The following is a 16384-nucleotide window of genomic DNA, read 5'->3' as shown; positions in this document are numbered from 1 at the left end:
AAAGACCGAAATTTCTGTATCACTTGCTCACAGGGGCTATTCAGCTCTTATTGAAGAAAAACAATTTATTCTTAATTTCTAGGGGACAGATGATTTCTGCTGAAGATTGTGAATTCATTCAAAGGTTTGAAATGAAAAGAAGTCCTGAGGAGAAGCAAGAGATGCTTCAAACTGAAGGCAGTCAGGTGATTGATGTAAACATTGTATCATGAACACTTCCCCATATCATTAAAAATTCTAGAAATGTTTCTAATTACCATATGATATTCCATTGTAGGTGTGCATCAAAATTTAACTACAAATCCTTTTTTATTGAAAAAGTTTTTGAGTGATTTTCCGTTTTCTTTGTTAATTTTGGAAAAAATGTTATTTTGAGTATGTTTACTCTTTTATCCTTTTTTTCCTGCATTTCTGAAAATCTTAGAGTTGTAGAAAGGAAATGACTATTTCAAAATATATGTCAATACTTTAAAAGTTGCTGAACATTTTTTTGTAGAAAAAATTTTTATTTTGTATTCTTATTAGAATACTAAGCAGTTATGCTCTCCATCACAGATTTTCTGATATGGGACCCTGATTGGCTGAAGAAGCTCATATACAATTTAGTCTGATTCTCACAACAATTTATCATTTGAGGTCTTGGGAAATTTGGGAAGAAATGTATTGTTGGTGTCAGTTTTTGCTGAATTCCAGAGAGATTGTTACATAGTTGATAACTTGAATGGAGGCAGGTCAAGGCCTTCTGATTTCAATTCCCAGTGCCCTTGTCTGCTTCCTAGTAAACACCCCCTCCTCCCAAATCAAGACCAAGTAATAATATTTGATTGTCTACATAACTTAATCTTTATGTTATCATGGATAATTAAGAGTTAATAGTGGCTAGGCCTGTCTACTTAAAAATAGTAAACATTTTGAAATTTGTCACTAAAAATGAGCAAAAATCTGATGTTAAATCATAGTAGGGTCCTCCTATACTTCATCACAATATTTGTAAAAGCTACACATTTTTTTGTAATGAAATCTGTTAGTGAATAGTATTTGTATCCTAATTTAGGCAAGCAAAATACAAAGGTGGGCAAAACTAGCTTTACAGTTGTAAGTACATGAAACACAATTTATTCTTATATTATTATTTGTTAATTATTGTGTTATTTACCAAATGAACAACTGTAAACCTACTTTTGTCCATCCCTGTATTATACTGAAATTCTATTAATACGTCGTGTTTGTTGAAAACAATAATTAACATTGATTTCATTTTTTTCTAGTGTGCTAAAACATTTATAAATCTGATGACTCATATCTCCAAAGAACAGACAGTTCAGTACATACTAACTATGGTTGATGATATGTTGCAGGTAGGTACATTTTTTACTTAATACATTTGGTGACTTCATCTTTTTGTGTACTGCCTAAGTAACAACATTTTTGTAAGGTTTCACTTCCAGCAATGGTTCTCTTCTAGAGTGCATTAATATATTTTTCTTCATTATACAAGTTGTAATTCGCTAATAGTGATAAAGATGGGAATGCCTACGTACTGGCTGGTTTTGTTGTTTTTCAGTATAGGAAGTAATCCATAGGTATTTTTTTTTTTTCCTACAACACCTCAGAGTTCTTTGTGAACACCATCGGTGTTTGGGGAATCACTTGAGGCTTGCCAGATGCTCTGCGTACTTACAGGTGACATGGCTCCTTCAATTCAACAGTCATTCAGCAGATTTCTTTGTCCCTATGGTCCCTGCCAGTGTGAGGCATTGGGTCTTCAGTGCTGTATGTAGGCAAGGTGCTTGCCATCAAAAACATCGTCTCTTTGGAGAATATTTTGCTAATTGTCTGAGACTTTTCTAGTTTTATAAAGTTTCTACTTAATGCCTAGTGTCCCTGAACACAGAGGGGCCTCCTTCATTCACAATTTTTTATTTTTCACCAGAGTATGTATAATCTAGGTTTAGATTGTTGTTATATAGAGTAGCTCTTTTTGAAACAAGCTGTGTGGCTGCTAAATCCAATGTCTGTCTGCATGTCTTAGGAGACTTGAAGAGTGTCAGTCTGGCTGCTTCAGGGACATTCTCTCAGTTTACAAGGAAAATATTTATTGATGATCTACTATGTGCCAAGCACTGTATTGTGATTAATGATACAAAGGCTAGGAAGGCTGGTGCTGTCTACTTAGGGGCCATGATGTCATTTACAGGAATGTAGTGATTTTATAATGTGAGTAAGGATTATTATCCAGTGGGTGATGCAGGCCTGTCTGAAAATGACCATGGTCCTCTCAGCACCTTTTCCTTTAAGAAGGTAAAATTAAGAAAAATGGGGAATGTTGCCGTTTGTCTTGGCTATCTTGTTTATTATATAGGACTACACGTAGAACGAGGAGCTGTGAGTTGGTGTGCAGACGTTGGTTTTATGTCATACATATACCACATACACAAAATTCACACACAAATACCCTCAATTTTTATACATACACACATATCTATAAATTAAAAACCATGAGTTCACGCTCTTCTCAATTTCATTTTAGCTCAATACTACAGACTTTATTCTAGCCTCTTTCCATACTTGTAATTTCTTCTGGCACAGTGAGATTTTGAGACCCTCTTATTCTCCATCTATTAACTCATTTATTCTACCCTAAAATACAAAGAAAGTAGTTTTTTGACTTATGTAACTGTGAAGCCTTTTACCTAGAGTTCTATGCTTGTTTGCAGTATCTTTAGACTGAGAATATGTAGTCAGCAAATTCAAGGTATTTATTTATTTACTTATTCATTCATTCCTCATTAGAGAATAAGTTTTTATTGATTTTAGCATGAGAGGGAGGGTGGGAAAAACATTGATGTGAGCGAGACACTGATCAGTTGCCTCCTGTACATATCCCTATCGGGCATGTGCCCTGGTCAGACCCGCAAACCTTCTGATTTACAGGACAGTGCTCCAACCAGCTGAGCACCTGGCTAAGGCTTGCATTTAAGTTTTGTTCAGAGTGGTTATATTATTTTTTTTGAAATAAAATTGGATTCATTTGTTTGTATTCTACTTTAGTTTTTTCCTCATCTTTATTTTATTATTTTTGATTATGTAAAAAATATGCTCCCAGAAGTCAAAACTGTATACAGAAAAGTATACTTAGAAATGTCACCAACCCCTACCCTATTCCTTGTACCCCATTCCCACCTATCTCTTGTAGATAACCAATATCCTAGATCTCTGGGTTTCTTTTCTGGTTTTTCTTTTTTTGCAAATATAGGTAGGTATGTGTGTATTTTCTTATATCCCGCTCTTTTTATTATACAAATGTACATACTGTGAGAAGGGCTTTATCCATATACTCTTAAAGGTTTGTAACTGGGATGCATACCTGGGACAAGATGACAGGCAGTACATTTTTAAGCAGGAATTGGGACACAAAGGACTAGTCAAGGAAGGTGGGTTTTAAACTTACTTAAAATGTATAAAATAGTTTCTGCTCTGTCTGTATGTAGAGTGCTTTGTTCATTTAAATGCAGAATTGAAATTTTAACTTTGGAAGTAATCTACTAATGGAGTTAATGATGACCTATGTGAATTTTAAGTCTTTTGATAAAGTCATCATCACAACCATTTCCATTGTTACTCTAAACTATAGTGTCTGTTACTTAAGGATATAAGTCTGTTCCCTAAATGGGGTAGTTGTTAGCACAGACCAAAATTAAAACCAGTGTATTTAAAAAGAATTAAGTGGTGATCTGAAAATTAAAATATTATTTATATTGTTATTTGGGCTTTTATCAAATACTGCTATTCAGAAACTACATTCACTTAGTGAACCAGAAAGTAGATCTCAGCCAATAATATGCAAAGAAAATTTAGGTGAGAGGTAGAGTTTGCATTATTTGAGTTAAGAAGTAATTGTTCTCCGTTCCTAAATCCACCCGGTAGTGTGAGACACTGTTTTTGGCTCTTTTTCTGCCCTGATTTTTGTCATAATATGCTAAGAGTAACTTGGAACATACGAGATTTCTCTTAATTCCCTATTTCCCTTGCCTCCTTGTACACAGCTTGAGATTCTTCCTGCTGATCCTTCCATCTAGAGCTAATTTGTGATCTTTCTTCCTTCTTCTATTTTGTTTGTGTGGAAGCAGGGTAAAGGTGTTGAGACAAATGGGGAAGGGCAGGTCAGAGGTGCAGGCTGAAAAGAAATTAAACTGCTACACCTTGCAGGGCTGGGATGTGTTATCTTGGCTCACTTGAATTAAACTAGTCACAATAATTGAAGGTGATTTTATTCTTAAAATATCCCCACCTCCTATCCCATCCCCTGCCCCATAATAACAACAGGGAGGCAAATGTCATACACACTGGAAAAAGAAAACACATGGGTTGATGGAGCATAAGATGAAGGGTTGAGAAACAGTGCACAGTTGTTACATTCTTTTTTTCTTTTTAAGATTTTATTTATTTATTTTTAGAGAGGGGAGGGGAGGGAGACAGAGGGAGAGAAACATTGATGTGTGGGTTGCATCTTGCGTGCCCCTGTTGGGGACCTGGCCTGCAACCTGGATATGTGCCCTACACTGGGAATGTAACTGGTGACCCTTAGGTTCACAGGCCGGTGCTCAATCCACTGAGCCACACCATCTAGGGGTGATTCTTTAGTAAAACACATTTTGATTAGTGATATCATTCCTTTTCTTTTTTAGGAAAATCATCAACGTGTTAGCATTTTCTTTGACTATGCTAAACGGAGCAAGAACACTGCCTGGTCCTATTTTCTGCCAATGTTAAATCGCCAGGATCTCTTTACTGTTCACATGGTAAATTTTGAATTGATCAAATCGAATCTTTGATTACAGACGAAACACTCGTGGGCCGTTTATGACTTGGTAACTTCCTAGTTCCCAGTGTAGTACTGCTGTGATGTTAGTTTTTTCAAAGCAGTGTTTTCTTATAGATGTTTAATAATGAGAGGATATGGAGAAGACAAAAGAGATGGGGTTACCCTGATACAGTTAAAGTTTTGTAGAGTGTAATGATGAGTCATTAGCACAGAAGCCTTGTAATTCACATGTGCAAATAGCTTTGGATATCTGTGACAGGATTTGCAGAGTTTTACTTCAGAAATTAAATTTTGCTTTGAAGCAGCTACTATGTTTAATTTGTATTTTAATTAAGAATTGCTTATTAATTGCTTTTTAATATCATAAAAACACTCCTTTTTCAAACTTAGCCTGGAAGGGTATCTTTGGAAGCCTTAATAGTGAAGAATATTTAAAAAAAAAAAATCCTCACCTGAGGACATGTTACTGATTTTAGAGAGGGAGGAAGGTGTCGGCGGGGGGGGGGGCGCGGGGAGAGAGAGAGAGAAACGTCCACTGGTTGCCTCCTGTACATGCCCTGACCTGGGATCAAACTCGCAGCCTAAGTATGGGCCCTGACTGGGATTGAACCCACAACTTTTTGGTGTATGGGATGATGTGTCAACTAACTGAGCCACCTGGCCAGGGCTGAAGAATTCTTCAAGAAGCATGTGGAGAAGGTATGAGAGAGGAGTGAGAGAATAAATCTTTGACCAGGCTTTTTCTGTTCCCAACAGGAAGTGAGCTATGGGGTGGGGAGAGCTCCTGAGGTTGTGTATTTCAGTATACGCCTCTAGGTTTTTCAAATAAAAAACCACTGTCAGTGAAACAATTTTGAGTATGCATGTTCTCTCTCTTTCTCTCTCTGGCTCTGTCTCTCCTACCCCCCCCATGTATATCCATATTCATTTATGTACTAGTGTATTCATGTATTGTATATATTGTAAAGTATTTATAAAAAGATATTGAAAAGGACTCATAAAATAAACTATATTTTAAATAATATTAAAAAAACAATAATATATTTTCTTTCAAATTGTGAAGACTGGTTTTCACTCTCTGGATACCTAGTTTCAATGTCTTCTTAATTTTGATGGCTTTATAATAAAATTGACAAATATGTTAAAGACCAGATGTAATTTTAGGGTAGAATTCATCATTATTAATTGTGTAGTCAAATCCATGTTTTAATTTCTTTATGCTTTCAATTTTAGCTTATCTTTTAAATTTTGAGGGTCACATTGTCATTGGTTTACCATGCTGATGAAGGAGCTTTATGTTAGGAGTAGAAACCTCAGATCCCTCGTTCTTTTTTGTCTTTATCATTTTAATTGTGCTTACATGACTGATAATATCTTTAATCCCTGGTTTCCTTACAGGAATCTTTTTAAGTCACTTATCTATTTTGTAGAAGTTAGATGACTTTAAAGTAAATAATGTATCTGTAGATTTACTTAGCTAGGCACATGAAAATGTGTATATGTCAATTTAGTGAATTAGTTGAGGTGCTCCTATTAGCCCTGCATGGTGTAGAATTCCAGGTTTGCCATCACACTTGAATGCTTGACATACTGGCCTTGAAAATGTGCCTCCATCACCTGGCTCAGCTGTGTCCAAGTATAAGAACAAATATCAGTCCACCAGCACAGGATTATTTGGGGGTTAGATGACAGCTTTCCATTTTCTACTAGGATTAGTTATTGCTGAATTATTGGAGTTTTGAAACACTGACTTGGTATCAGAAAGTACTGAAAGACTATAAAATTGGGTTTGTGTGTGGAGAAATAGTATTTTGTACTACCTCTTTTGTGTGTATACATATATATATATTTTCAGATTTATTGTATAATTATTGTTCAGGTATATTTGACAAAATTGTAAGATATTTAAAGTGTACAACATGATTTGGTATACATATACTTATAATACCTTTTTAATAAAAAAATTCTTGATTAGTTTTATACCTTGAAGAAAAATGAGAAATATTTGAATGAGAGAAAAGGGTTTATTTTTATACATCAAGAGAGATGGCTGTTTAACACCGGGATATATCTTGTATCAAAATATAAAATTTTAGGTATGAAAACTCAAAAGTGGCTTGGAATGAGCAGGGTACTGGCTGACAGTGTGTTAAAGAGATTGCTCAGGATTCTGGCGAGTGATTTGCTGGAAGTTTGCTGCTGAGAAAGATTTTTGTGTTCTTTTGATTTTTGCTGGTCTTATAATGAATCCCAATCTTACTTTCAAAACTCAAAATAAGACAGAGAATATCATGACATTCTTAATTTAACAACTAATTTTGGTTCAGTTCATTGGAAAATTGGAAATATTTGAAAATATTTTTGACTATATTAAATTATATTTTTAAAAATGAAATATAAACTATTCTTGGAGGAGCTGAGTGTTAAAAAATGCAGCATAAATGATTGAGTCCTGGGTCTTAAGGCATATGATATGGCATTTAGAATCAATATAGTATTCAAATATGTTTTTCACTTTTTAGGCAGCAAGAATTATCGCCAAGTTAGCAGCTTGGGGAAAAGAATTGATGGAAGGCAGTGACTTAAATTACTATTTCAATTGGATAAAAACTCAGCTGAGTTCACAGGTAAAAGACATTTCTTTTAGTATCTTTGAAAGGAATATAACATTCATATTCTGTTAAGATATTAATTATGGGAAATTATAAAAAATGTCATATAATAACGGCATTTTGAACTTGCTAAGAGTAGTTCAGCTTGCTTAGTTATGGTAGTATGCTTTACTTTTTCTTTCTTTGACTGGCTTCAGCTCAACCCTTTCTGTTCTCTCTGCCACTTGGGATTCTCTATTTATGCTTTTCAGTGGACAGGGAGTCCTTTTTTTCCAGGTGGCTGCTAAGATCACACAGGCCGGAGAATTGAAAGGATTCACCCAACCCTGAAGAGCACACTCATGTAAGGCTTATAGAAAGGAAGAGAAACTGTGTAGCAGGGGAGAGAGTGGAGGCAACTTTGAGGCTGAGAGATTTCCAGGTGCAGCTCCCACATCTGTCTTGACTTTCTGGACTGCCAATATTTGTGCAAGAAATCTTGGTTTGGGTAGAGCTCTCCAGAAGTTTCTAGTGGCATCTTTCTTACATGCCCTTTTGGTCACTTAACCAGGCTAAGATAATTAGTTACACCAATAAACAAACTGGCTCTGGGTGCCACTGGGAGAGTTTCAAACTAAATAGCACATTATTGATCATTAATCAATCCACTTATATTAGTCTGAACCAAGAGTCCATACCAGGTTTCCAGGTGCTCCTGGGTAAGTGTGGAGCTGCCTGGACCAAGTGTGAGATAATAGTCTCACATAGTTACTCCTCAGTATTTCACTGTATGATTGTGGGATTGAACATTTAGGCCCAAGGTTAAATGCAAAGCCTGCTGATGGGTCTTCTTGTTGCTTTCAGACCTCTCCAGCTTGACCATGGAGGAAATAGCTTGCTGGTTTAATAGCTTGCTAGTTTAATGACATCTTCTCTGTTTTTTGTCTTCATGGTTCCTTAATACAGGGAAAAAGGCTACTTAGGATGGCTCAGTGGTGTTTCTTTTAGGTTTCCAGTATTGGGAGGTGAGGGGAAATGTGGTGGGAATGTTCATCAGAAAAGGAGTGAAAAGAAGGTGGGTAGGGGAGGAGTATTCTGGGGAAGAAAAGGTAGAAGAGAATGAGATTTTGTGTTGGGATGGGTAGCATGGAGAAATGGGACCAGAAGAAGTAATAATTGTTGCTATCATGTTTGTTTAAATGTTAGATTACAAATAAATGTCTATTTGAAATACATTTTTAGAAAATTGTTATTTAGATTTTAGGGACTATTATTTTAATAGAGTTTCATTTGAAGCATAGAAGAGATACCATGATATTTTGCTTAGATTTTTTGACTTACTGCCTGCCTTTTTGAGGGTAGCCTAATTGCTTTTATATTTAGTTAGGGATATTTTAGAGTGTCTTAAACAAACTAAGTATTTTTTATGTCAGCATAAATTTTAACCCCCCTTTTTGGCTTAGTTTTTAAAAGTATTTTTATAGGAGTCACAAATTTACAGATTTTAGTGAGTTTGTGAGATATTTCAAAATAAGATATTTAGAATTTTATTTTACAGTTTCTTAATGTGTATGATTTGGGATCAGAATGTTTAAATAGATGCTCTCCCCCTCTTTCTTTCTCTTTTGAATTTAGTTCTTCCTTTGAGCAAACTTCTTTCTGTTTTAATGTTAGCATTATGGTATAGTGGTAATGGGTCTCTATTGTACCTGAATTCATAAAATGAAAATTATCAGGAAAGAATGTACACATGTAGATTGCTACTAACATTTGGGGTTTTTTCATCTTAAACTTTTCCTCATAGGAATAACATTTATATTGTGTCTCAGGTGATTTGTCACTTTTGGAATGATTAACTATGGTTGTAACCATGTTGAGCAATTGGAGGAAATATTTCTATCATTACTAGTGGAAGCAAATATTACAATGTATAGAAGAGTTTTCATTAGAATTCGTATTAGATCAGTGCTCTTAGAGACCTTCTGTGTATCTTTCTAGCATATTCTTTTTATCACCGAGTCTTTATCTTTGTTTATTTGTGGCATGGCATTTCTGCTTTGCAAGTCCTTCTGCTTATAGAATGACTCCTAGGGTTCCCAGGCCCAATCTGGCTTTGCTTCTCAGAATCTGGTCACTGCCTCTGCTGGCTCTGGATTGCACTGTCTCTCTTGTTGTGGGCAGACACTTCTTCTGTAAAGTTTTATCAGGATTAAACTACAGACATCTTGTTTAAAGAATGAAACAGGATTATTTGGAATTTTATTTGCTACTTTGCTTAAATGTCATTTGATAGCACTATATCTGGAGGATCTCTTTTTCTCTGTTGTATTTTCTTCCTCATAAAAGGGATCACAATTTCATGATTCTCATAAAAATAAACTTTCGAAAGTCCAGATTAGTTGCAAGTTTGGATATTTTGTTGTTTGATTTATAGCATTACAATATTTAGGAGTATCATACTTGGTCATGGTGCTCATGCCTGACAGTTATTGAATAAAACAAAATAAAAATTTCCTTTCAGAAATTCATTATCACTTTTCTCTTGCATATTCAGCCTTTGACTTTCTACCTTAAAGTTTCTTTGATCATTTCTATAGAACATGTGAAATTTTGATTTTTAGTATAACTTGTTAGCATTGCTGTGGATAACCAAATTTTAAGTTCTGTGTTGTATCTCTTGATCATCAGGTACCTATTTCAAAGACTTGGCATAGAATATAGTACAGATAGTTCAGCTTAAGACAGTTGTGTTATTGGAGAAACAATTTAGTAAGAAAATCCTGAGACTTGGAAATTTGTACCAGCCTCACTCATGAATTTTAGCTGAAGCTTATTATTCAGCTTATTATTGTTCCATTTTTAATACTATATTAAAATACTACATGGATGAGTGTAATGATACTTAGAATATTTCGTTATCATCCCCATTCTTTTTACTAGCTGATGATACTACATTAAGTAGGATTAGGAAAAAAATTATAAAATTTGGTCAGGCCCCTTTCATACACTGATAAATTAGGATAAAATTAAAAACAAAACTAAGTAATAAGTTATTTATTTTGTAATAGAAACTGCGTGGTAGCGGTGTTGCTGTTGAAACAGGAACAGTCTCTTCAAGTGATGTAAGTACATTCCTTCTTAATTCAATAGCCTCATAACACTTTGAATATAAGTTATTTTGAGTCATACAGTTCACATTTTTGAAGATGTTTACTAGTCACCCAACTGTAAATTTATGGATTTGATACCACCTCCAGTTAGGTTAATGGTATTGTAAATTCTATATATAAACATTTATGGTCTTTAGTGGTCGCTGTTCTGTGGGTACACATGAAACTTGCGCATCCCTGTTGCTCTTGTCCGACCTGAGAATCAAAGCAAGAGTGTGAATTCTGATAGACAGTTGGAGCGAATAAAGTTACTCTCTTCAAGCATCAGTTGTCTAATAGTAGGTTAAGTAATATCTGTCTAATAGATGCATGAATACTGTGTCAAGCAGGTGAAAACAGTTCTATGACCCACTAAAACTCGTTACTTGCACTGTGCTGCTCAAGGCTTTATATGGGGCTAGGTGGTGGCCAGAAACACCACTCCCCCCCTTTTTTTGGCCAATCTCTCACACATTTTTGTAGAGCCAAAAATGTAAAGGTTAAAATTAATCATGCCTCCCCAGATTCCTTTTTTTTGTTGTTAAGAGTTATTTTCCCTTTTTTGGAAATGGTTTAACTTTATTAAGAATAGCTCAAAAACTGGCAATAAGTTTGTATAATAGGGCTGGGATGATTGGAACCAGTTGAAAGGAAGATAAGGGAACAAAATTTAGAAATGTAGGTAAGGTTTATCTAGCTTCATTTGTTGGAAATTATCTTTGGGAAACTGGAAAGCATCTTTAGAGGATGGTGTCTACAACCTGGCTGTTATAGACCTAAATGAAGCTTTGTATAAGCCATTTAATGTCCATACGAATTACTGATACTTCCATATTTTGCATGGGCCATACCTGTATATATTCTCTGAGACTATAGATGGCAGCGGAACCCACTTTCAAAGCCAAGAATGGGGCTTCTCTTGGGGCATGGGATAAAGGATTTGACTAGTAGTGTGTTAAGGCCAGAAAATGGTGGTTCGCCTTCTGAAATGGAATCAGAACAAGGTGTAGAACTGGATGAGTAGTCTGGGGCTAGGGTTAGGGAAGGAGGTGGTGAGTTAGAAGTCTAGATATTTAGCTATAAGTAATGTTTAAATTTGGAGTCTTTATTTTATATGACTTGAATTTCTATCAGTTTGAAATTTTGAAAAAAATGTTTAATTCATGTATTAGACTTATTGGTAGATTTTCAAAAAGGTGCTTTTAGAATCATGTCTTATAAATGAATTTGAGTGGTTGTTAAAGTATTTGTAAATTATTAAGGCTTAGATAATGAATTGCAAGTTCTGGTGAAATGAAATTCTGATTTTGCTATTTTCTATCCAGTTATTTGGAAAACAAAACTGACTAGTTGAATTGACTGTGCATTAAATCAGAGTGATTTATAGTAGATCCATACATATATATCCCAAATGGAATTAGCATCAGGGGTAATTGTGAGGAAGGAAAAGATGGCCTTTGATTTCCCACTTTCTTACCTTTAGTGCTTTTCAAACCTGAAGATACTCTGTCTCTTACTGAAGGTTCTTACTGTTTCAAATGGCTATCAATTTCAGTAGGTTCAGAATAGAGTGTTAGCCTTCCTTTGATACTTGTATTTAATAGGGAAATCTGAATTGGTAGCCAACACTTACTGAGCTCTTACTGTTCCTGGTATTGTTTTACTTACTGTACATTTACATCTCCTTGAATACTCATACTTCCTCTTTGATATAGGTCTTACTCCAAGCCATGTTTTATGGATATGAACAGAGAGACTGTGCAGAAAGGCATACTAGCTTGCCCAAGGTCATTCAGCTAATGAGTGGGAAAACCCCCAAATAAATGAATTGTTAACTGAGAGAACAACTTTTGAGGCAGCTGAATTGGAAGTTGGATTTTAGGCATTCCCAAGTCTTAGCCTACTCACATTTGTGAAAATATTGATATTATATGTTAAAATCCCTTTTGGTTTTCAGAGAGCATAGGAAAGCACTTTGGTAAACCGCATTACATGATATTGCCACTTGATGTCAGTATAAAACATAAAAAAAGGTGTACACTGCAAAATGAGAAAGAAATATGGTCTAACAGTGTTGACTTAAAATTGCAGTGGAAACATCATAAGTTATCAGTGGATTATTACAAATTTTTTTAAATGACATACATAAATGGAATTTCCTTAAAATGAATTATGTTGGCTTTGCCTAAATATGAAGTAAATAAATGACAACAAATCATATGGTTGCCTCCTGTAAGCCCCCAGACCAGGATCATGTGTGCTTGGACCAGGGGTAGAACCCACAACCCTTTGGTTACAGAACAGTGCTCCAGCCAACTGAGCCACACTAGCCAGGGCTGTCTGTTCAGTTCTTTTCTGGCTGTTTAATGTGAATGCTCAGTCTTACATTCTTCAGAGGAAGGTGCACAGTTTTGCTGATTGTTGTTCTGATACCCTGACAGAAAGAGGGATACTGTGGTCTCTCTCAAATTTGGAGAATTTAGAAAGAATCTGGGAGTTTTATACTTGTTGGTTTTCTTTAACCTCTGCCCAGATTCATTTGTAGGAGATTCATGTGTGTAGGAGAACAAGGTGTATTCCTAGCTCCTGCACTTGACTGTGTCATATTCTCTGGCTATTTTTGTTGTAGACCTAGTCTAGCTTCAGTTATTACTAGGTGAACATTGTTTTACTGATAATAAATTAACTGAAACTGCCAGGTTCTCCTTTTGCTTATTTTATATTTTATCATGCCTTTTAATGTTCTGGAACAATTCTGTCCAATAGAACTTCTCATAATGATGAAAATTATGGTAACCACTAGCATTGTCCATTATGGTAACCACTAGCCACATGTGACTGTTGAGCACTCAGAAATGTGGCAACTATGAGTGAGGAAGTAAATTTTCAATTTAATATATTTTTTAATAATTTTATTGAAATATACATGCCATAAAATTTATCTATTTGCAGTTCAGTGGGTTTTAGTATATTTACAGTATTGTGCAACCATACCACAGTCTGATTTTGTAGCATTTTTGACACCTCAGAAAGAAACTCCGTACACATTAACGGTCACTGCCCATTATTGCTTTCTGCTTCCAGACCCTGGCAACCACTGATCTACTTGACTCTCTGGTTTTGCCTCTTCTGGCCATTTCATATGAATGAACCTTATAATATGTGGTTCTGTGTCTGTGTCTGGCATCTTTTACTTAGCCTAATGTTTTCAAGATTCATTCATATTTTAGCACAGTAACAGCAGCATTTTAGATTGAGAGAAAAAAAAAAACTTTTGTGGCTTTTGGCCAAATTCCTTAAATTGTTTTTTGTGACAATTCTAATTTCCTTGTTAATATGAGATTAGTTTTATTGCTTTAGCTTTGTTCTTTAATCCTATGCTGATGTGACACTTTTCAGTCTTCCAGAAGTTGTGGAGTACTTCAATGATTTAGTTTTTTGCTACTTTGATGACAACTAAATCAGTAGGCTAGTTCATAAAGTTCAGGCCTGTCATTTAACTGTCCTCTGCGCTAGCTGGTGAGTCTGAGCACTCAAAGTAATTCACAATCACATGTCTTTGTACAAGTTTCCAGAGCATTGTTATTTACCTACAGCAATTCTTGGTTGATTTTTATTGTTCAATTGCCTTATCTTCTCATCAAAAAATGAATACATTTTAATATACAAAATAATAATGTATAAAGTGAATCATATTAAGTCCACAATAATTTTTTCTCATAATAAAACATCCTAGTAGTCATTACATGACTAAGCAAATTAGAATGAAAGCAATACTTGGAGATTTATAAACTTGAAAATTAATAATGAGGTTACCTTTTTAGTAAGTCTTAAGTCTAAGATGAAAGTATCATAAGTGAATTTAGATGTTAATTTAGTCTAGATATTATGAGTATTGACTAGAGGATCTTTTTAAATAAGCCAACCTCAAGTGAATTCTTGGGCTTACAAATGTGTTTTAGTTCCTGAATATGAGGTAATAATAGTAATAGTATACTTTGCAATTGTTTTGTGTTATATAGAAACTGATTTGAGTAGCAGGGTTTTTTTGTTTTGTTTTTTGTTTTTTTGTTTTTGCTAGGGTTAGTATTACTTTTCTTTGGGGACGAGAAAACAGTTTTGGAGGGTTTAAGTGACTTGCCAATGATAATTTGGCAAATCTTCTGATTGGCAGATATCTTCCTCCTTCCTTCTCTTCCTTTCTTCAGCCTTTCTTTCTTTTTTTATGTCATAATTTACATAAAGTAAAATGTTAATAATTTTAATATTCAGCTGAATGAATTTATGTCATGTATACTCCTACTAAATATTTTCTTTCACCTCAACTCCCACAAAGGTTATTGTTATGATATCTAATACTACAGATTAGTTTTTCATGATTTTGAATTTCATGTAAGTAGAATCATGTGCAGAATGAAGTTTTATGTGTTTGAATTCTCTTGCCCAGTATTGTGTCATTGAGATTTATTCATGTTGCATTTAGCAGTAGTCTTTTAATTGTTATGTAGTATCTGTTAAATGAATAACCATTATTTTTATTGCTATATAGTAATCTGTTAAATATCCATTCACTATTGATGGATATTTGGGTTACTTGTAACTTTTAGCTATTGTGAATAATTTTTCTGTAAACATTCTTCTGTATGTCTTTTGGTAGATGGTCAAGAACACTTAATTCTAGAATGGAATTGATTGGTTGTTTGTAAATTTAGATATTGCCAGCCAGTTTACAAAACCAATTTACTTACCCATAAACAAAGTATGAGAATTCCAGTTGTTCAGTTCCCTACTGACAAGTGAGATTGTCCTGTTATATTTTTAAGGTGAATGGAAGAGACACTCACTTTTTTATTCTGCAAGAAAAGGATTCCTTTAGAGGTCATGAAACATTAAATATTTTTATTACTGTTAATTTCCAGTCCTCCATTTCATGTAAAATTGGCTTCTGGAATTTATTTTAGCTAAGTAAGTGTTTGAAAAGTTCAATTTGGGGCTTTACTGATACCACTATACTGTGCATTTTCACTCTGTGTGGGATAGATGCATTTTACTGCAGTATAGATGTGTTTTTTCAAGTACCTATGATTATACAATTTAGATCGATATTATCTTTATTCTTTAGTTTGTTCTTAAACTGTAGCATTATAAAAAGGAATATTGAAAATTTATAAACATTTTTATAACATTAGTCTTTCTTTGGTACAAAATCACTGAGATTTTTATGTTTCCCTTTTGTTCCCTGCCTACTTTGTAATTCCTTAGTTCTTGAATTACATCGTAATTCTGTAGAATATGGGACTCTAGACCATATTCGCCAGGTAGATGAATCCTATCAGTTGCTATTTTCCAGGTAGGTGAATTCTAGGAGTTGCTATTTTCCCTGTGAGTGGTTATTCCACCATAATATAGGGGAGTTTGCATTTTCAGCAACATTGGGAAATTTATCCAAATGATATTTTCTTAAATGTACTGAGAAAAAAAAATATTTTATTTACCATTGAGGTTGGCTGAAGTGGGAGTGCATGTGGAGGCCAGTTCTCAACCTGGGATGTCTAGTGCAGCCCAAAGAGTACCAGTTCAATCATGAAGAGACTGGATTCCTAGTGCTGATCCAAGATTAACTCATTGTTTTAATTTCAACAAATTCTTTCACCTTTTTAAGACTTGGGTTCCTCATCTTTAAAAAATGGGTATCATAATATTTCCCTTTTGTTCTTTATTTAATTTTTTAATTTTAATTATTTGAAAATATTCTGAAAACTATCATTTACATTTTCATTGATTTTATAAAAATAAATTCTTTTTTTTACAGTTTTTTT

General features: G+C 34.4%; 1 protein-coding gene across 3 annotated transcripts in view; it reads left to right on the top strand.

The window, feature by feature from the left end:
* Nucleotides 1-16384, top strand: part of ATP6V1H (ATPase H+ transporting V1 subunit H) — a 142123-nt gene that overhangs the window by 9898 nt on the left and 115841 nt on the right. For 2 of the 3 annotated variants that reach the window (XM_054595540.1, XM_054595541.1), the window contains exons 3-7: nt 83-185; nt 1269-1358; nt 4689-4802; nt 7348-7452; nt 10485-10538. In XM_054595540.1, coding sequence (XP_054451515.1) covers nt 83-185; nt 1269-1358; nt 4689-4802; nt 7348-7452; nt 10485-10538 — 466 coding nt within the window. The remainder of the gene's footprint in view (nt 1-82; nt 186-1268; nt 1359-4688; nt 4803-7347; nt 7453-10484; nt 10539-16384) is intronic. The other variant, XM_054595542.1, reaches the window with a different exon arrangement.

This window comes from Pteronotus mesoamericanus, unplaced genomic scaffold, assembly GCF_021234165.1.
Source record: "Pteronotus mesoamericanus isolate MK-2021 breed Mesoamerican mustached bat unplaced genomic scaffold, CSHL_Meso_final scaffold_54, whole genome shotgun sequence".
NCBI lineage: Eukaryota > Metazoa > Chordata > Mammalia > Chiroptera > Mormoopidae > Pteronotus > Pteronotus mesoamericanus.
The sequence above is the reverse complement of the archived record's forward strand: the minus strand, read 5'-3'. Positions and strand labels throughout refer to the sequence as shown.